Source organism: Cydia pomonella, unplaced genomic scaffold (genome assembly GCF_033807575.1).
Source record: "Cydia pomonella isolate Wapato2018A unplaced genomic scaffold, ilCydPomo1 PGA_scaffold_29, whole genome shotgun sequence".
Classification (NCBI taxonomy): domain Eukaryota; kingdom Metazoa; phylum Arthropoda; class Insecta; order Lepidoptera; family Tortricidae; genus Cydia; species Cydia pomonella.
In genome coordinates this window covers 571,273-593,306 of record NW_026907864.1, presented here as the reverse complement: position 1 = coordinate 593,306, position 22,034 = coordinate 571,273, and the positions used below count along the sequence as shown (strand labels likewise).

The 22,034-nt window shown below is 47.6% G+C and overlaps 1 protein-coding gene across 1 annotated transcript in view; it reads left to right on the top strand.

The window, feature by feature from the left end:
- The window catches only part of LOC133533953 (nuclear pore complex protein Nup205-like), a 149,826-nt gene that overhangs the window by 7,771 nt on the left and 120,021 nt on the right, over window positions 1-22,034 (top strand). The window contains exons 3-6 of the mRNA XM_061873043.1: window positions 6,520-6,731; window positions 7,194-7,331; window positions 9,032-9,242; window positions 18,905-19,076. Of these exons, the coding sequence (XP_061729027.1) occupies window positions 6,520-6,731; window positions 7,194-7,331; window positions 9,032-9,242; window positions 18,905-19,076 (733 nt within the window). The remainder of the gene's footprint in view (window positions 1-6,519; window positions 6,732-7,193; window positions 7,332-9,031; window positions 9,243-18,904; window positions 19,077-22,034) is intronic.

The following is a 22,034-nucleotide window of genomic DNA, read 5'->3' as shown; positions in this document are numbered from 1 at the left end:
TATTTGCCCCACTTTAATAGTGAAGAGGCTATCATTACTCCACAATATTGTGTCGAGGGCTCCGCTTTAACAGCGTTGAAGCTATATTTGCCCCACTTTAATAGTGATGAGGCTATCATTACTCCACAACCATTGTGTCGAGTGCTCCGCTTTCACAGCGTCGAAGCTATATTTGCCCCACTTTAATAGTGAAGAGGCTATCATTACTCCACAGTCATTGTGTCGAGGGCTCCGCTTTCACAGCGTTGAAGCCATATTTGCCCCACTTTAATAGTGAAGAGGCTATCATTACTCCACAATATTGTGTCGAGGGCTCCGCTTTCACAGCGTCGAGGCTATATGTACCCCACTTTAATAGTGAGGAGGCTATCATTACTCCACAATCATTGTGTCGAGGGCTCTGCTGTCGTAGTGTTGAGGCTAAGTTTGCCCCACGTCATAGTGAGGATGCTATCATTACTCCACAATAATTGTGTCAAGGGGTCCGCTGTCGCAGCTGTCGCAGTGACGAAGATATATGCCGCACTTTAAGTTATATGTACTATACAATTCCACAATAATCGTATCGAGGCCTCCATTTCCGCAGCGTCGAGGCTATATGTGCTTCATTTTAAGTGTCGAGGTTATAATGCTTCGGTCATTTGGTTCTTCGGTTGCTTTGCTCCTTTTGGTCGCTTCGCTCTTCGGTCGCTTCGCACTTCGGTCGCTACGCTCTTCGGTCACTTCGCTCTTCGGTCTACAGTCGGTCATTATACATATCTCAAAATGATATCGTCAAAGATATATAACGTTGCTCTACTATAACAGTGTTGATGCCAATGTAATGATTGAAGACTTTAATAGTATTGGAAGTAGCTTTACGCATGTAAATATAAGGGACTAAAGAGCAAAAATATTTAAGGTTGAGCTAAAGTTTACAGGACTTGTAAAAATAATGAAATATAAAGGAGGTTCTTGTTACGCTGAGGTAATTTAATAGGTGTTAATGCGGCCTAAAATACCTTAAACAAAATGTACGCAATGTCATTGCCCTTACAGACAAAGAAATGCTCTATGTAAACAACATATAGGAAAAAATATATCTGTAAACCCTTTAACCCAAATTTATGATTCGTACTCATATCACGCTGTTATATACTCCTAATAACTTCAAACGTCAGCTTTGATATGCTGTCAAGAATATACCATATCAACGAGCCTAATGTAATAAATCCGGTACAATTTACTTACGGATTCTCAGCTCCAAACTTCAGGGGAACATCGCCGCATCAAACAAGAGGTGAACCGCCGTTGATGCACTATCCCGCGACGCGAAATAAGTGCTGTAAATTGTGCAAACATGCAACTAGAGTTATGCTGCCACGTGTTGCAGTCGCTTGCGCTAAGTAGCTAGATTAATAATCGCAATAAAGGGTTGAAATCCTTTAACAATAACATTATTATTGTCTGAAATGTAAATGCTCGGGTTGTCATATTGTCTTGCTGTAAAAGAAAGCTTAAATAGTTTTCATTTTTCGTCGCAATGCACACTGTACAGTTTTATTGTAGGTAACGTTAAAAAATGTTACTCCTTAAAATGAAGTACAAGTTACAAGTCATGCCAGATATTTTGTTCACAAATATATCATAACTCAACACATAATCTACCTAAGTTCCTTGCCACTTGTTAGCGTAGTAGCCATCATCGTTCAGATACGCATAAGCAGATGAGATTAGCTATTTAGTTATAAATAATATCATATTACTATTTCTTGATCTGTGGTAATAACTAAAATTAGTCCATCTATATTTTCAAAGTGATAAGTTTCAAATACTTAATACCTACAGGATACTCTACTAGTAATTGTCCAGACTTAGTTTTAAAGTACTTACATATAGCCTTGATATTTATGGTAGCTTTACAATGAAGAAAATTCTCCTTTATCTACCTCACTCAAAGGCTATTTACCGAGGAAAGTATTGATTGCTGTATTCAAAATTAACTTTAAAGTGTCGTAACATAAAATTAGATTATATTTTAGGGTCAGTAACGCGCATGTAATATACCTCTGCAGTAGCGGGCATTCATAGGCTACGGTGATTGTTTACCATCAGGCAGGCCGTATGCTTGTTTGTCTCCGTTGTAATTACATCCAGAGAATGGTTGGTAAATTCTAAATTATACAAAATGGTTTGTTTATATGGTTACAGACAGAAAATGCCCATCTAAAACTTATTTAGAGCCAACTAAAGCTTGAAAACACATTTACACTTAATGGCGTCCTGGCTTGTAAATGACATAAAAATAGTTGTACCTTGTGAATATTAAGATATATACAACTTTATCAATATACTACAGTGAAATCAAAGAAAGTTTTATACTTTTTTAATATTAACGAAATGAAATACCAAGAGCAATTTCACTCCTTAATTTTATTATGCTATACATACATTTTACATTTATACTATGTGGATACATAAATAATTATTTAAATTGGATATAAATTAATAACTTCTAGGTTGTACGTTGTTCTCTTTAGTCAAAATCAATAATATCAGTATGTTCGTAACATACTGATTTGATATCGATATTTTATTTTATTTTCGCATTCAGGATTTGAATTTAAATACAAAGCTCTGAACATCTGCTAGTAAATTATATTTGTTGTCTTGGATTTGGATACGAAGTATAATTAATAATCAAACGAACTTACCTGTGAAGTTTGATTACAATTATGCGAGTATCCAAATCCAAGACAACAAAGACCCGCCCCCCATCCCCAAAAATGAAAATAAAATAGTCTCTGTTAATAACACAAAAATAACTCTGAAATAATGAGTACTGGAGGAGCGATGTCGAAGCAGGAACGCAGCGTAGCGAGTGAGAGGGACAGCGCGAACTTGTTTTTTAAATACTATAATCTCTAAAATGTGTGACTTGGACTGCACGATAACGTGTACTGCTGCTAGTAAATTATATTTGTTGTCTTGGATTTGGATACTCGCATAATTGTAATCAAACTTCACAGGTAAGTTCGTTTGATTATTAATTATTTTAGCAATTTTTAGCTGGTCTGGGAATGTGCCATTTTCGAACGACTGATTTATTAATTGTGTTAAGGGCGATGCTAATTCATTTGCGCACAGTTTTATTAACGCCGGCGGTAATTCGTCTGTACCGAAACTCTTTTTGTTCTTAAGCTGTTTAATTAATTTTAGTGTTTCGCATTCGGTAATTGGACTGAGGAATATGGAGTTAGTGACAAAGGTGAGGGCAGGACGGGTGGGTAGCGGTGCGGGCGCGTCTATGCAACCCGCGCATGCGGCGTCGAGCGGCGATGATTCACCCACCGATGCAAAGTGCTCGTTAATAGCATCGGCTACTAAATGGGGCGATTCTAAAATTCTATCGTCAATTTGTAAAGACATGTTTTTGTATCGTCGTTCGTTATTTTTTCGCGTGATGTTATTTATTATGCTCCACATAGTTTTTGTTTTGTTATTAGTTTTTTAAATTTGTTTTGCGTAATTAATTTTACTGGATTTTCTTATAGACCTTTTCAGCATTTTTTCATATTTTTTATAGAAATCATGAATAATCTCGTTTTTTGTCGTGTTAACGAACATTTTTAGGTGTCTTTTATGTTTGCACGATATTTTTAAGCCTTTAGTTAGCCAAGTTTTAGTATTTGACGACGTGTATAATCTTATTCTTTTTTTAGGTATATGTGAGTTTAAGATGTTCTGTAGTTTATCACTAAATGACTGATAATTTTAATGAATATTGTTTTCATCTGATATTATAGTACCCCAATCGACGCATTGACATGCTTGCCTGAAAGAAGACATATTTTTGTCACTAAATATCCTACTTTCCTTGTGCCAGGGTTTATGTGTGGTCTGCAAGGTGTGGCTTTGGACTATGAATGTAACGCCTTTGTGGTCCGATATGCCGTGGTCCTTTACTTCGAGAACATATTCTTTCTGATTTGTAAATATGAGATCGATACAGGAGTTGGAACCGTTAACCTGCCTAGTTGAGTTTTTAACGATTTGAACTAGGTTGTGACAAGGCCTCAGAGGGTCATTGCGCGGCGCATAATTAGAGGGTACTCGACCATAGGACACGCAGCCGCCTGCGCTCTCGCCGGTATCCTGCCATGGGACCTAGACGCCAGACTATTGGCAGAGAGATATAATCAGAGGATGGAGCTACGCATCGCCGATGAACGGCTGGCTCCTCAAGAGCTGGAGGCTCGGCTTGCGACAGCAAAAAAGAGAGAAAGAGATCGGTGGAAAAGCCAGCTAGAGGACGAGCCATATGGCACGTATACAATAGGGGCGCTCCTCCCGTCCTTCGATAGCTGGCTGGACCGTAAAAGTGGGATCTTGACCTACAGGCAAGTACAGGTAATGACTGGACACGGCTGCTTCGGTCATTACCTGTACACAATACAGAGGGAGCCTTCGCCAGTCTGTCATCACTGCGGGTACGAGGATGACACGGCACACCACACAACGGTGGAATGCACAACATGGGCCCCAGAGAGGCGGGAACTAGAATTGGTCCTGAACGTGGATGATCTCTCGCTGCATAACATAGTAGCAAGAATTTTGGTCAGTGAGAGATCCTGGGAGGCGTTTAATAAGTTCTGCGAACATGTCATAAGAAAGAAAGAGGAAGCGGAGCGGATGCGGGAAGAGAGAGCTGATGCGCACCCGCTTCGACGCAGACGGAGGGGAACAAGGCAAAGGCAATTCGTCAATGCCTTGATTCCTCAGTAGAGCTGCGGGCTGGGGACCCGCAGATAAAGCTCTACACGCCTGGGGAGGGATTGTAGCGTTACACAATCCCTCCTATTTTAACATGAGGGTGCTCCCGGTGAAGTAGCCGGGGCGGCCGGGGGAGCATCGTGGTAGAATATTTGTGATCCCATGATGCTCCCCTATAACAGCAGAGAGGGTAACGCCGCAGGGGAAGTTAGTGGGTATTCCCCTCCCCTCCCTCTGGCAAGCAGAGGGAGTTGCGAGGGGCGAGTCCCACATACCACCCCATCCCCAACGGGCTTTCGCAGCCCGGGGGTGAGATACGTAAATGTATTTACCCCTGCGTGGAAAAAAAAAAAAAAAAAAAAAGGTTGTGACATAACATAGTATCATTGAGTGTCCTAGAGTTGCCAGAGAGTCTAAACATATTAATATTAAAATCACCTACGATAACAATTCGTTTTTTTTGCTCTTTGAGTTGTAATTTACATAGTAATCTATTCAAGCCATCAAAGAAATCGTCTATTTCTCGATCGGGTCGGTAGATATTTATCAGGATCATATTTTCTCTAGGTATTTCTACCCCACAACACTCAAAAACACATTCAATTGACAGTTCCGCTACGTCCCTTATTTCCACGAAGTGTATGCCTTTTTGTAGTAGAATAGCCACACCGCCTCCTTGGTGCTGTTTACGGTAGAATGCCGCTGCGAACTCGTAGCCGTCGATTTTGACTAGGTTAATCTGATTTTCGGATATCCATGTTTCTGAGATGCATAGCGCTGGGATTTTGTTTTGTAACAAAAACGTTTCAAACGTTGGGATTTTATTTTTGAGACTTTGTACATTCTGCACGAAGATTTTAAAATCATTCACGAAAGGACTGGTTCGAACATGTATCTTTCTGATTTATCATCGAGATTGAGGTAGTGTTTGTTAGTGGTTGTGATGCATCCTGTGTATTTGTTGTTGAGGTGGTAGGGGGTTGCGTCTTGTCCTGTTGAATCGAAAGATCTATGCTTGTGGGTGGTTGTTGTGAGGATTGTACTTGTTTTGGCGTATGTATTGATGGAACGTATTGTTTTCCGTCTATAAAAAGTTTATTGTTTCTTATCGCCGCATGTTTACCTTCTTGGCGCGCTCTGACTAATGTCTCTCTAAGTAGTTTCCTTTCTTCCAGGGCCTTTCCATCTAGATAATGTGACACCGCGAGACCTGTGTTTTTAAAACATAGTTTTTAAGTGCCTATCGCTTGCTATTTCTCCTTCTGTAACATTCTGTATATTACGTACTCGGAACTATCGCTTACGTATGTGTGTGCTCAAGATTAAAGCTTAAAACCGTATCCAGCTTGTTTGCTTTCGACTCCCGGAGCTCGTACCTACATCAAGTAAGTGGACATGGTGGTGAAATACTGCGTTACTACGCATCCCACAGAGACAATGAAAAAAACTTTTTTTGTACATAGTTTGAGAGTTCTCTTTAAAGGGTTCAAATCTTTTCAAAAGATTTAGGTCTCAATAAGGACTCAAATTCAATTTAATGACTAGAAAAATTGAGTTGAGTCTGATAGCAGAGGACTCAAAGGACTTCAGTCTTAAGCAACAGTCGGAATGGTCGATTGGGGCGTTTTTAGTAAATTATTGCGTTCGTTTTAAGTTCTATTCACAAAATGTCCTCCTTGCGGAATAACATCGTGTTGCCGATTATATGCCGTGTCTCCAAATAATCCCTTTGGCTAAAGAAAATAAATAAGGAAATGTCACTCACAGGCGGTGGAGCCCAACCCGAAGTCCCTCCGCGTGATCTACCTGTACGAGTCCAAGATGGCGCTGCTGACCCGCGTGGCGGGCTCCGCGGCCGGCGCCGGGGCCCTGCTGGCGCACGGCGCCCTGCAGGCCCTCGCCGAGCTCTCCGTGCTGCGCAGCCACCCCGACATACACGCGCCCAGCCAGCAGCAGTTCGTGCCCGACCAGGCCGACAGGTAACACTATGTCTACAACTATAGGAAGGAGCATATAGCAACCAAGGGAGTAATAAATAAAAATGTCATTCATCGTAGTTACGTTCAAGCTTAACGTGAAATGAAATATCCTAAGTTATTATGATAATACAACACCTAGTCGTCAATGGCTAGAGCCGCAGAGGCAAAGGTTGCAAGGCTGGTTGGACGGCGTATACCAGGATATCAGGACATACATAAAAACACCCATAACCTAGGAACAAATATCCGTGCTCATCACACGAATAAATGCCTTTATCAGGATTTGAACCTGGGACCATCCTTCATAGGCAGGGTCTCTATCCACTAGGCCAGACCGGTCGTTTACACTACGCTCGTTCGTTTACGTTTAAACTTTTTAAATTATATACTGAATTATATATGAATTTCTATTGTTATCGCTTTACTGGAATTTGAATAGAAAGAAAATTGTAATATTTCTAGATATCGTCAAATCCTGATCCCGGCCCTGGCGCTTTGTGACGCGCTGCTGACAACCCTGGGCAGCGAGAACGAGAGCTGCGTGCACCTCATCATGCATCTCCTTTACACCAACGTGGAGTGCATGGACATGGTTCTACGGTATGCGCCACTTTTGGGGCTAGTTTCATATTACACATTATTAATATCCCGTCTGAATCCAGGCAATTATATCTATACAATATCTCAGAAGACTCAATATTGTGTAATACTGACATCATATAGCACTGGCCACCGAGGGGTTATGATAACGCGGTAGTCTTTATGCGATATCATGGGATAGATGGACTACAAAAAATCATACAATGGCTCAATCACGACGACTCTGTCAAGATTGTGTAGGAAAAGGGTTTTATTAAAATGTACCATTTTTTTATGTTTCAAAGCCTCGAGTCCTAGGTTTTCTGTGGCTGTAGTTATCTGAGTTTAACGGCATAAATTTTAGGGTGGTTTTTAACACATTGACATCATATGTTGTCAGTATTGAATATTATTATTATTGAATATTATATCGTTGTCATAAGACATAGCAAATGTCTGGGTTCTAACGGGTTAAGAGTTATCTGACGCGGCGAATAATAATCCGTATGATAGTCGCTCCAAATAACTAATTTTAAAAATGATTGAAGAAATAGGTTTAATCGTATTTCTATTACTTAATTGATACAATTCAAGGTAAAATAAAATGTGTTAAAGTACCAAAAAGTCTAAATACATTTGGCATTGATAGTTACTCCATACAAAAGCGGCCAAGTGCGAGTCGGACTCGCCCACGAAGGGTTCCGTACCATTTATGACGTATTAAAAAAAACTACTCACTAGATCTCGTTCAAACCAATTTTCGTTGGAAGTTTGCATGGTAATGTATATCATATATTTTTTTAGATTTTTCATTCTGTTATTTTAGAAGTTACGGGGGGGGGGGGGGGGACACACATTTTACCACTTTGGAAGTTTCTCTCGCGCAAACTATTCAGTTTAGAAAAAATGATATTAGAAACCTCAATATCATTTTTAAAGACCTATCCATAGATAACCCACACGTATGGGTTTGATGAAAAAAGATTTTTTGAGTTTCAGTATGGGGAACCCCCAAAATTTATTGTTTTTTTTTCTATTTTTGTATAAAAACCCTAATGCGGTTCATAGAATACATCTACTTACCAAGTTTGAACAGTATAGCTCTTATAGTTTCGGAAAAAAGTGGCGGTGAAATAATCGGACAGACAGACGGACATGACGAATCTATAAGGGTTTTTGCCATTTGGCTACGGAACCCTAAAAATGAACTGTCATAGGTATCATCATTCGGCTCGTCAAGTATACATATATTTAACAAATTAGGTGCTTGTGCATCTATAACCTATAGTCTCTATTTTTGATTAATGTCGCTATATAAAATAAGTTTTTGGCAAAAATTTAATTTTTGGTACAATCTTTTATCGCTGACTGTTCTTTTCTTTCCAGAAGTAACTAATACTCATCGAGACTATTCTAAAAACCCCAAGTACAAATAGGTTACGTTGTTTTATCACAGAGTTCCTATGGCCACCTCCTGTCTCCATCATCAGATCATCTCGATGGTACCATAATATTGCATTGTCACCCGATTTACATATATATGCAAATTTTCAGCTTCATCAGAAGCCGGGAAGTGGGTCAAATTTAACTTGCAAGATTTGATTACAAACAGACAACAGTCAGATGAAAGTAAATAAAAGCTTGTAATAAAATACAGACACGTCAATGCAAACGCCTCTCTATTTAAAAAATATATATATAAAATTGTAACGTTTTTCCAGCGCCGCCCACCCCACCTCAGCCGCAGGGCTACTAATCGAGGTGGAGTGGCTGACGTCAGTGCTGGCGCGCTGCTCCGCCTGCCCGGCCTTCGGCACCGGCGACCTGGCCGCCGAGCGCGTCGCGCGCACCCGCCTGCTGCTGGCGGCCCTGCTGCCGAGGTTCCAGCGGGCGCCCACTGCACCAGACCTGGACCTCACTACTTACTACCGGGTATAGTACATCGCCTGCTGCTGGCGGCCCTGCTGCCGAGGTTCCAGCGGGCGCCCACTGCACCAGACCTGGACCTCACTACTTACTACCGGGTATAGTACATCGCCTGCTGCTGGCGGCCCTGCTGCCGAGGTTCCAGCGGGCGCCCACTGCACCAGACCTGGACCTCACTACTTACTACCGGGTATAGTACATCGCCTGCTGCTGGCGGCCCTGCTGCCGAGGTTCCAGCGGGCGCCCACTGCACCAGACCTGGACCTCACTACTTACTACCGGGTATAGTACATCGCCTGCTGCTGGCGGCCCTGCTGCCGAGGTTCCAGCGGGCGCCCACTGCACCAGACCTGGACCTCACTACTTACTGCCGGGTATAGTACATCGCCTGCTGCTGGCGGCCCTGCTGCCGAGGTTCCAGCGGGCGCCCACTGCACCAGACCTGGACCTCACTACTTACTGCCGGGTATAGTACATCGCCTGCTGCTGGCGGCCCTGCTGCCGAGGTTCCAGCGGGCGCCCACTGCACCAGACCTGGACCTCACTACTTACTACCGGGTATAGTACATCGCCTGCTGCTGGCGGCCCTGCTGCCGAGGTTCCAGCGGGCGCCCACTGCACCAGACCTGGACCTCACTACTTACTACCGGGTATAGTACATCGCCTGCTGCTGGCGGCCCTGCTGCCGAGGTTCCAGCGGGCGCCCACTGCACCAGACCTGGACCTCACTACTTACTACCGGGTATAGTACATCGCCTGCTGCTGGCGGCCCTGCTGCCGAGGTTCCAGCGGGCGCCCACTGCACCAGACCTGGACCTCACTACTTACTGCCGGGTATAGTACATCGCCTGCTGCTGGCGGCCCTGCTGCCGAGGTTCCAGCGGGCGCCCACTGCACCAGACCTGGACCTCACTACTTACTGCCGGGTATAGTACATCGCCTGCTGCTGGCGGCCCTGCTGCCGAGGTTCCAGCGGGCGCCCACTGCACCAGACCTGGACCTCACTACTTACTGCCGGGTATAGTACATCGCCTGCTGCTGGCGGCCCTGCTGCCGAGGTTCCAGCGGGCGCCCACTGCACCAGACCTGGACCTCACTACTTACTGCCGGGTATAGTACATCGCCTGCTGCTGGCGGCCCTGCTGCCGAGGTTCCAGCGGGCGCCCACTGCACCAGACCTGGACCTCACTACTTACTACCGGGTATAGTACATCGCCTGCTGCTGGCGGCCCTGCTGCCGAGGTTCCAGCGGGCGCCCACTGCACCAGACCTGGACCTCACTACTTACTACCGGGTATAGTACATCGCCTGCTGCTGGCGGCCCTGCTGCCGAGGTTCCAGCGGGCGCCCACTGCACCAGACCTGGACCTCACTACTTACTACCGGATATAGTACATCGCCTGCTGCTGGCGGCCCTGCTGCCGAGGTTCCAGCGGGCGCCCACTGCACCAGACCTGGACCTCACTACTTACTACCGGGTTTAGTACATCGCCTGCTGCTGGCGGCCCTGCTGCCGAGGTTCCAGCGGGCGCCCACTGCACCAGACCTGGACCTCACTACTTACTACCGGGTATAGTACATCGCCTGCTGCTGGCGGCCCTGCTGCCGAGGTTCCAGCGGGCGCCCACTGCACCAGACCTGGACCTCACTACTTACTACCGGGTATAGTACATCGCCTGCTGCTGGCGGCCCTGCTGCCGAGGTTCCAGCGGGCGCCCACTGCACCAGACCTGGACCTCACTACTTACTACCGGGTATAGTACATCGCCTGCTGCTGGCGGCCCTGCTGCCGAGGTTCCAGCGGGCGCCCACTGCACCAGACCTGGACCTCACTACTTACTACCGGATATAGTACATCGCCTGCTGCTGGCGGCCCTGCTGCCGAGGTTCCAGCGGGCGCCCACTGCACCAGACCTGGACCTCACTACTTACTGCCGGGTATAGTACATCGCCTGCTGCTGGCGGCCCTGCTGCCGAGGTTCCAGCGGGCGCCCACTGCACCAGACCTGGACCTCACTACTTACTGCCGGGTATAGTACATCGCCTGCTGCTGGCGGCCCTGCTGCCGAGGTTCCAGCGGGCGCCCACTGCACCAGACCTGGACCTCACTACTTACTGCCGGGTATAGTACATCGCCTGCTGCTGGCGGCCCTGCTGCCGAGGTTCCAGCGGGCGCCCACTGCACCAGACCTGGACCTCACTACTTACTACCGGGTATAGTACATCGCCTGCTGCTGGCGGCCCTGCTGCCGAGGTTCCAGCGGGCGCCCACTGCACCAGACCTGGACCTCACTACTTACTACCGGGTATAGTACATCGCCTGCTGCTGGCGGCCCTGCTGCCGAGGTTCCAGCGGGCGCCCACTGCACCAGACCTGGACCTCACTACTTACTACCGGATATAGTACATCGCCTGCTGCTGGCGGCCCTGCTGCCGAGGTTCCAGCGGGCGCCCACTGCACCAGACCTGGACCTCACTACTTACTACCGGGTTTAGTACATCGCCTGCTGCTGGCGGCCCTGCTGCCGAGGTTCCAGCGGGCGCCCACTGCACCAGACCTGGACCTCACTACTTACTACCGGGTATAGTACATCGCCTGCTGCTGGCGGCCCTGCTGCCGAGGTTCCAGCGGGCGCCCACTGCACCAGACCTGGACCTCACTACTTACTACCGGGTATAGTACATCGCCTGCTGCTGGCGGCCCTGCTGCCGAGGTTCCAGCGGGCGCCCACTGCACCAGACCTGGACCTCACTACTTACTACCGGGTATAGTACATCGCCTGCTGCTGGCGGCCCTGCTGCCGAGGTTCCAGCGGGCGCCCACTGCACCAGACCTGGACCTCACTACTTACTACCGGATATAGTACATCGCCTGCTGCTGGCGGCCCTGCTGCCGAGGTTCCAGCGGGCGCCCACTGCACCAGACCTGGACCTCACTACTTACTACCGGGTATAGTACATCGCCTGCTGCTGGCGGCCCTGCTGCCGAGGTTCCAGCGGGCGCCCACTGCACCAGACCTGGACCTCACTACTTACTACCGGGTATAGTACATCGCCTGCTGCTGGCGGCCCTGCTGCCGAGGTTCCAGCGGGCGCCCACTGCACCAGACCTGGACCTCACTACTTACTACCGGGTATAGTACATCGCCTGCTGCTGGCGGCCCTGCTGCCGAGGTTCCAGCGGGCGCCCACTGCACCAGACCTGGACCTCACTACTTACTACCGGGTATAGTACATCGCCTGCTGCTGGCGGCCCTGCTGCCGAGGTTCCAGCGGGCGCCCACTGCACCAGACCTGGACCTCACTACTTACTACCGGGTATAGTACATCGCCTGCTGCTGGCGGCCCTGCTGCCGAGGTTCCAGCGGGCGCCCACTGCACCAGACCTGGACCTCACTACTTACTACCGGGTATAGTACATCGCCTGCTGCTGGCGGCCCTGCTGCCGAGGTTCCAGCGGGCGCCCACTGCACCAGACCTGGACCTCACTACTTACTACCGGGTATAGTACATCGCCTGCTGCTGGCGGCCCTGCTGCCGAGGTTCCTGTAGTGTAGGTATATCTATATTTTAGATGTTTATATAAGCGGGTAGAAATAATCTGCTGTCATGCGATGTGTCATTCCGAATATACCGTTACTCCGTGACTACTTGTTTTATTTCAAGGCTCCTATATTTCATCTGGCAAACGAGGATTTGGGATTTATTGTTGTTGGAGAAGGCACACAAACATGACGATTGGCAAGATTGGCGAGTTTTGCGCGGCGTCGGGCAATTGGTCGCTATACGTCGAGAGGTTAGAGATGTACTTCAAGGTGAATACCATTGCTGAGGATTTGTGGTTGCCCACGTTAATTGCAGTGATGGGCGAGGAAACATACGATTTGTTGAGTAATCTGGTTAGTCCGAAGAAGCCGGCAGAAATGTCCTACGAACAAGTCACAGAGGTGTTACGTAAGCACTTGCAACCAAAGCGCTCCATCATGGCGGAAAGATACCGTTTCCGTCAACGGCGGCAGAATAAGGACGAGAGCATAACACAGTACATCGCGGAATTAAAAAAACTTGCTAAACATTGTGATTTTGCTTCGGGCCTTGAAGAAAATTTACGTGATCAGTTGGTGTGTGGGTTAAAAAGTGACGTCATTAGGCAACGGTTATTCGCAGAGGACGGATTGAAATACGAGCGTGCCGTGCGTCTAGCGTGTGCTTTAGAGGGAGCGGAGCGAGACGCGGCGGCTGTGGACCAGGCGGGACCAAGCGAGGCTCGGGGCCGGGCAGAGGGCACGGGCGAGGTACACTCCCTGGTAGCACGAGCAGCGCACGCGCAGCAGGGTCGACGCAGAGGCGCGAGCGCAGCAACAGCTCGGCGGCCGAGTGGCGCAGCGCTTTGTAACGTGTGCGGGGCGAGCGAGCACGCCAGCAACGAGTGCAGATTCAAGAATTTCGTATGTCGCTTATGCGGCAATAAAGGCCACCTTAAGCGAGCCTGTCCAGAACGAGCGGGGGCGACTGGCAGAGGAAGAGGCCGTTCAGGCGTGTATAGCCTGCAAACTACGGTGAACGGGAAGGCTACGGATGGCGGCCAGTCAGAGGATTCTGAGCTGGAGGGTGATCTTCATCAGTTGTGTTTGAACAGCTACAAACCGGTGAGCATTAAGTTATTAGTTGATAATGTGGAAATGAGTATGGAGGTGGACACAGGAGCAGCTGTTGCCTGTATAAGTAAAAAGACTTATTTACAATATTTTAAACATCGGCCACTTTGTAACTCAGAGGTTGTTTTTAACTTGTACAATGGCACCAAGATAAGGCCGTTAGGTATTATTAAGCCACTTGTAAAGTACGAAGGTCAAGAAAGAGCATTAGAGTTGTTCGTGGTGGAAGGCGGATCGATTCCATTATTAGGTCGCCATTGGCTTGTAGAATTAAATATCAATATCCCCACTTTAAGTAAACACAACGAGTTAAGTAATTTTAATGCAGAGTGTACTGATATATCGCTTTTAATTGACAGGTATAAACAGCTATTCAGTGACGGACTCGGGCGGTTCACGGGCGGTAAGGCGACATTACGAGTGCGCGAGGGAGCCGCGCCGGTGTACTGTCGTGCGCGCCCTCTGCCGTACGCCATCAAAGACCAGGTGGACGCGCAGCTGGACGAAATGCTGCGGGAAGGTATTATTGAACCTGTAGATACTTCAGAGTGGGCCACTCCCCTAGTACCCGTTAGGAAACCCGACGGTAGTTTACGTCTATGTGCTGACTTTAAAATCACGGTTAATCCCGTCTTATTAATAGATAGATTCCCGTTGCCTAGGGTGGACGATTTGCTTGTGGGCCTTAACGGGGCGCAAATTTTCTCTAAGATAGATCTCTCGCAGGCCTACAATCAAATAGAATTAGACGATTCTAAAGAATATACAGTCATAAATACTCACAGGGGTCTGTTTTTATATAATAGGCTAGTGTTCGGGCTAGCATCGAGCCCGGGCATATTTCAACGTATTATGTCTAACCTATTACACGATATTCCAAATGTGGACTTTTTTCTTGATGATATTATAATAGCAACTAAGACAGAGAAGGAGCACCTCGAAACGTTAGAACAGGTATTTAGTAGATTGCATAGGCACGGCTTGAAGTTAAAAAAAGGGAAATGTATTTTTATGGTTGAGGAAGTCAGATACCTGGGATATATTATTTCCAAGGAAGGGTTAAAGGTCGACCCGAGTAAGGTGGAGGCGATAACGAATATTCCTAGGCCGAGCGATGTTAACGAGTTGCGTTCATTTTTAGGGTTAGTGAATTTTTATGCCAAATTCGTTAAAAACATTAGTATGATATTGTCTCCTCTATATAATCTGTTGAAGAAAAATGTGCCATGGAAGTGGGATAAGGAATGTGAAAACTCCTTTAACGCGATAAAAAAAATTCTTACTAGCGCCGATGTACTAGTACATTATGATCCGAGTAAACAGCTAATTTGTACCTGTGACGCATCAAGCCGGGGCGTCGCAGGGGTGTTGACCCAACCGGGCGCGGGGGGAATCGAAAGACCGGTTGCGTATGTATCTAGGTCATTAACGGATGCGGAAAAAAACTATTCCCAGATTGATAAGGAAGCGCTTGCTATTGTGTTCTGTTTACAAAGACTGCATCAATACTTGTACGGGCGAAGTTTCATTTTACGTACAGATCACAAACCGTTAGTTAGCATATTTGGACCTAAGCACGGTGTGCCCACTATGGCGGCGAGTCGGTTACAGCGTTGGGCAGTAAAGTTATCAGCGTACACTTACGACATTGAGTACGTTAATACGAAGTTGAACGGCGCGGACGGTTTGTCGCGTTTACCCGTAAAGAGTAGCCGTAGCGGGCACGCGCGAGAGGTTCCGGAACAAACCTATTTGCATTTTGCGCAAGACGCTTTATCTCTCGACTGTAATACTGTTAAAAAATATACACAACGTGATCCAGCTTTGAGTCGTATATTAGGGTATTTAAGAGATCAGTGGCCGGAAACTAATGAATTCAAAACATTGCAACCGTACTTTAATCGGAAGGCGGAGTTATATGAGGAGTTAGGCTGTATTATGTGGGGCCACAGGGTCGTTATTCCTGAGTCGTTTCGCAGTACGGTCTTACAAGCGTTGCATGAGTGCCATATGGGCATAGTTAAAACTAAGGCCTTGGCGAGAAGTTATGTTTGGTGGCCAGGGCTTGACGAGGCCGTCGAAGGTCTATGTCGTGCATGCCGTGTGTGCGGCGGAGGCCGACGCGCCACCCAGGCAGGCGCCGAGCCTTTGGTCGTGGCCAGGAAAAGCATGGTCACGTGTACATATGGATTATTTAGGGCCACTTTTTGGAAAGCTATTTTTGGTAATAGTGGACGCGGGGTCGAAATGGTTAGAGGTCTTTGAAGTACCCAGTACGGCAGCGCAACATGCGATCGCGAAGCTGAGTGAAACATTTGCTCGGTGGGGTATACCGAAGCAGATAGTTTCTGATAACGGACCACCGTACACTAGCGTAGAACTGGCTACTTACTTAAGTAACGAGGGTGTAGAGCATATTTTTGCCGCTCCGTACCACCCCTCATCTAATGGTGCCGCCGAAAATGGGGTACGCACGATTAAGAGGGTTATTCGTAAAGCGGTACGTCAAAATATTAACATTAATTTAGCCTTAAATAAGTTTTTGCTATACTATAGGAATACCGAGCACTGCTCGACAGGGGTGAGTCCCGCAGCGCTCATGTTAGGGAAACAGGTGCGCACTAAGCTAGACGCGTTAAGGCCCGACTGTGAGTCCAAAGTCCGCGCGGCGCAAAAGCGACAAGAGCGGAACTGCGGCGGCACATCCGAGCGAATGTATGAGCTCGGAGAACATGTCTGGGTGCGTCAGTATCAAGGGGGAACGAAGTGGATCCCAGGTGAGGTCACGCAAAAGCTAGGCACTAGGGATTATCAGGTTTTAGACGAGCAGGGTAGGTCAGCACATAGGCATAGTGATCAGCTTAGACGCAGGACTAGGAGCTCGTTGGTTGGCCCTGACAGCCCACCACGGCAGGGGAGTCGCCCATCTTTGGAAGGAAAGGTTCAGCCTGTGAGGGACTCCAGTCCGGAGGTCGCAAGGTCTTTGATGGCTGATAGTGCACCGGAGGCGAGTATCTTAAGCCCTAATCTAGAAAGTGCAAAGCCACTAGGGCTCGAAGATAAAGAGTCCGATTTTATTGCGGGAAAAGTCATACCAGACTCGAACCCGCCAACCGCCTTACCGCTCCGACCCCGTCCGGTACGTCAATGTCGTGTGGATAATCCGCCGCATTATAAGGTGTAATACGTAATTAATATAAATGTATTAGTCAATAATAACATGTATTAGCCATAAGTATTATTAGTTGTTAGTTATGGAATAAGTGTTATTCAACACAATAAAAAAATGTATCCTTTAGGTACGCCCAACTAAGCTTATAGTTTTGTATAATGGGCAGCTTTGGAACAGTTGTAACTTTACTAATTCGTCCTAAAATGTTAGTTCTAGTGTTTGTAATAAGGGTGGAGGTGTAGTGTAGGTATATCTATATTTTAGATGTTTATATAAGCGGGTAGAAATAATCTGCTGTCATGCGATGTGTCATTCCGAATATACCGTTACTCCGTGACTACTTGTTTTATTTCAAGGCTCCTATATTTCAGTTCCAGCGGGCGCCCACTGCACCAGACCTGGACCTCACTACTTACTGCCGGGTATAGTACATCGCCTGCTGCTGGCGGCCCTGCTGCCGAGGTTCCAGCGGGCGCCCACTGCACCAGACCTGGACCTCACTACTTACTACCGGGTATAGTACATCGCCTGCTGCTGGCGGCCCTGCTGCCGAGGTTCCAGCGGGCGCCCACTGCACCAGACCTGGACCTCACTACTTACTACCGGGTATAGTACATCGCCTGCTGCTGGCGGCCCTGCTGCCGAGGTTCCAGCGGGCGCCCACTGCACCAGACCTGGACCTCACTACTTACTGCCGGGTATAGTACATCGCCTGCTGCTGGCGGCCCTGCTGCCGAGGTTCCAGCGGGCGCCCACTGCACCAGACCTGGACCTCACTACTTACTGCCGGGTATAGTACATCGCCTGCTGCTGGCGGCCCTGCTGCCGAGGTTCCAGCGGGCGCCCACTGCACCAGACCTGGACCTCACTACTTACTGCCGGGTATAGTACATCGCCTGCTGCTGGCGGCCCTGCTGCCGAGGTTCCAGCGGGCGCCCACTGCACCAGACCTGGACCTCACTACTTACTGCCGGGTATAGTACATCGCCTGCTGCTGGCGGCCCTGCTGCCGAGGTTCCAGCGGGCGCCCACTGCACCAGACCTGGACCTCACTACTTACTACCGGGTATAGTACATCGCCTGCTGCTGGCGGCCCTGCTGCCGAGGTTCCAGCGGGCGCCCACTGCACCAGACCTGGACCTCACTACTTACTACCGGGTATAGTACATCGCCTGCTGCTGGCGGCCCTGCTGCCGAGGTTCCAGCGGGCGCCCACTGCACCAGACCTGGACCTCACTACTTACTGCCGGGTATAGTACATCGCCTGCTGCTGGCGGCCCTGCTGCCGAGGTTCCAGCGGGCGCCCACTGCACCAGACCTGGACCTCGCTACTTACTGCCGGGTATAGTACATCGCCTGCTGCTGGCGGCCCTGCTGCCGAGGTTCCAGCGGGCGCCCACTGCACCAGACCTGGACCTCACTACTTACTGCCGGGTATAGTACATCGCCTGCTGCTGGCGGCCCTGCTGCCGAGGTTCCAGCGGGCGCCCACTGCACCAGACCTGGACCTCACTACTTACTGCCGGGTATAGTACATCGCCTGCTGCTGGCGGCCCTGCTGCCGAGGTTCCAGCGGGCGCCCACTGCACCAGACCTGGACCTCACTACTTACTACCGGGTATAGTACATCGCCTGCTGCTGGCGGCCCTGCTGCCGAGGTTCCAGCGGGCGCCCACTGCACCAGACCTGGACCTCACTAAAATGTGTCACCATAATGATTTAAAAAAATCTTAGGTAAAAACCTTTGAAACTTCAACTCATAATAGCTATTTCGGAGTATACACCATGTGTAATTAAATTATTGTGAAATGATAATAGAAAGTTGAAATAATTTCCAGATCGTGTGCAACATTCTAACGTTCACGCGCAACACAGTGGAGTCCTGGTTCCTGAACGGCGAAGCCCCGGGTCCACTACCACCGTACACAGCTGTCTTAACCCTGCTCCAGGACTCCGTGTCGCACGCCCACCACTACAACAAGGCGCTCACCACCACCCTGCATCGGCTGGGTAAGTGTTAGCCCTTCACCCCGACCAGTGGGGCGACACTCCTCCTTTCGGCTTTTCTCGGCGCCGTTCGGCTCAGCATTGCTCCGAGCAATTATTAGGGTCGGCACAACTTGACTCCCTACACGAGCACAGATAAGATAATGACTAGAATTTTGACAACCCTAACTGGCCGAAAGGAATAGTGCCATACATTAGAAAGGGACAGCATAATTCGTCCTGAATCGCTGTCAAACTACGGTTTATGTGTGTAGTACTAGTATTTATTCTGTGCCCCGACCGAGCGGTAACGGACTACACGGAACTTCATTATGCATCTCACTTATTACTTTCGGGTTTCGTTCTCGATATTAGCATAAATTACACATGTAGTTTCACGATAGACTCGCCATTTCGCACTATATTTTGGAGAAATAAAACACAATATTAAAAAAATAGGGTAGAAAAATTTATCGTCTCAATATTCAACCCTCACCAACCAGGCGCCATCATTCACGATTTAGTGCTTCGCTGTTTCGCACGTTGCTTTTAATATTAAAATTAAATTAGCGTTTTGTTTTGCGTGTTAAAAGTATATCATCGGTTTTAAGCCATGCCAAAATGTAAAACTGATGAAGATGATTACGATTATCTTGAAAAACAGATATGAAAATTAAAACGTAGGATTAAAAGTCGGCGTAACCGCCGTCATGATGATTTGTTTTCGTGTAGTGACGGTGTTTCGCTTCATGACCTACAGGGTGAGTAGTTATCTATACGAAGTCAAATTGACGCTTTTCAAGGCCTACTGTCAGACGTTCTACACGTGTAGTCTGTGGGTGAGATTTACACAGAGAGCCTACAACTCAATTCGCGTGCAATATAACAACATCCTCAGAATGTTGTTGCGGCTGCCGAGACATAACAGTGCATCCAGAATGTTTGCTGAGGCGCGTATCGATGACTTTTTCGCCATCAGGAGAAAAAGAGTTGGATCACTGCTGAATCGTGTGCGGGGCAGCAGCAACGGCCTTCTGAGGGAGCTGGCAGAGCGCCTCGACTCTCCTCTCACTCGCTACTGGGTGGAAGTGGCGATTGGCAGGGCCAAGTAGAGCAGGTTCTCTGCCCTGCTTGTCCCTGGCAATACTTGTACCATTTATACGAGTATCTTTTTTATTTTATTTTTTGCTTTTGTTTTTGTACTGTGCCACTAACATAGTTATTAAGATACTCTGTAACTAACCCTATATGGATCAACCTGGTCTGAAATAAATGTTTTTATTTTTATTTTTATTTTTTTATACTGATTTACTTTTGTATGTAGATTACGGAAATCGTGTTTTCGACGTTATGAATGTTTGAAATTTGTACAAATATCGTAATGAATGGCATAATTAATTACAAAAGTGTAATGTCATTTGATTAAAACGTTGAATATTCGGACTGTCCACATGGGGTTTTGCAAATCCATGTAATATATTTCTTTTTTTTTACATTTTTGATTGCGGTAACGATTAATATAATCATGGAGTGTACTAAAATATTATCAAACCACCGGATATTCGGACTCTGTCCACGTGGGGCTTTCCAAATGTATGTACTTAATATACGAGTATTTGTTTTTAACATTATTTATTGCAAGTAACGATTAATATAATCAAGGAGTGTACTAAAATTATGAAACAATTGGATATCGGACTGTCCATATGGGGCTTTCCAAATCCATGTAATATATTTGTTTTTTACTTTATTGCAAGTAACCATTAATATAATAAAGAAGTGTATCTACTAAAATTGTTCAACTGCAGGATAATCAGACTGTCCATATGGGGCTTTCCAAATCCAAATTGTGTACATACACAATCGGGTTCTCCTTCCTAGGGTGTTCCCACCGTGACATAGATGTAAAAAACCAGCCATTTAAATGGGTTTGCGTGTTTCTCATATAAAAGGAGTCTCACTACCCCTTAAAAACATATTCTTTTATATTTCTATATACAATGCGAATCAATCGCAAATGTTGTGACAATGACGTCATCGAACCCGAACCGGGGTGTTCTTACTGGAACGATTACTGGCCGGTACCGGACCCGAGCGACGTCTCTGATTGCGAATCCCTCGCGGCTGCCGCGGCCAAGCCGCCGCCGCCTGCCGCCGCTGCCGAGCCTCCACCCACCGCCACCGCCATCGCCGCCGCTGCCGATGCCGTCGCAGCCGCAACCTTGCCGTTCGCTGTCGTCGTCACCGGGACTTGACTTGAGTGATCTGTCGATACCCCCCGTCAGGGGGGTATGAGGGGCCGCTACCGCACAATGGCTGCGGCGGCTGTTGCGGGTCGCTTCCCCACCGACTGGTGGGGTGGTCGAATGGCCGTCTTTTTGGGGACGGTGTGGGTAGCTGGTGTGGGCCAGCTCTTCGCTACCGATCGTTATCCAACCCCACGGCCCCTAACCTGGTGATACCGTTTGAGCGGGGCCAGGTTATGGAGCCGCGGAGAAGGCGACCGGCAGCTTAGCTGGCGTGACTGTCGTCACCGGGCAGTCGCCTGCCCCTGCTTTAATGCCGCGGCGCTCACCGCTGTCGCTATACCGCCCCTTGTTGATGCAAGTGTCGCCACGCCTTTAGAGGCACTGCAGCCGGCACAAACAGCAGTTGAAATACCAAGTGCGATTCTTGACCCGGATTTGTTAGCAACACGACGTGGTGACGATATACAGAATAACCTGGCAATCAAATTAAATCATTTGGCCACTTTAGGTATTCCTAAAGAGAGCCGCGCAGAGACTAAAGATAAATATCTGATCCCCGGAAATTGTAAAATGATTAAGGTTCCAACGCTCAATCCAGAGATATGAGCGTCCTTGATTGAAAGCCAGGCCAAACGCGAGAAAGGGATATAAAATAAGCAGATTTTAAACTCCTGCGCTTTGTCATCTTTCAGTAAAGCTATCACACTTCTTATTACATCTGGCAGCAAAAACC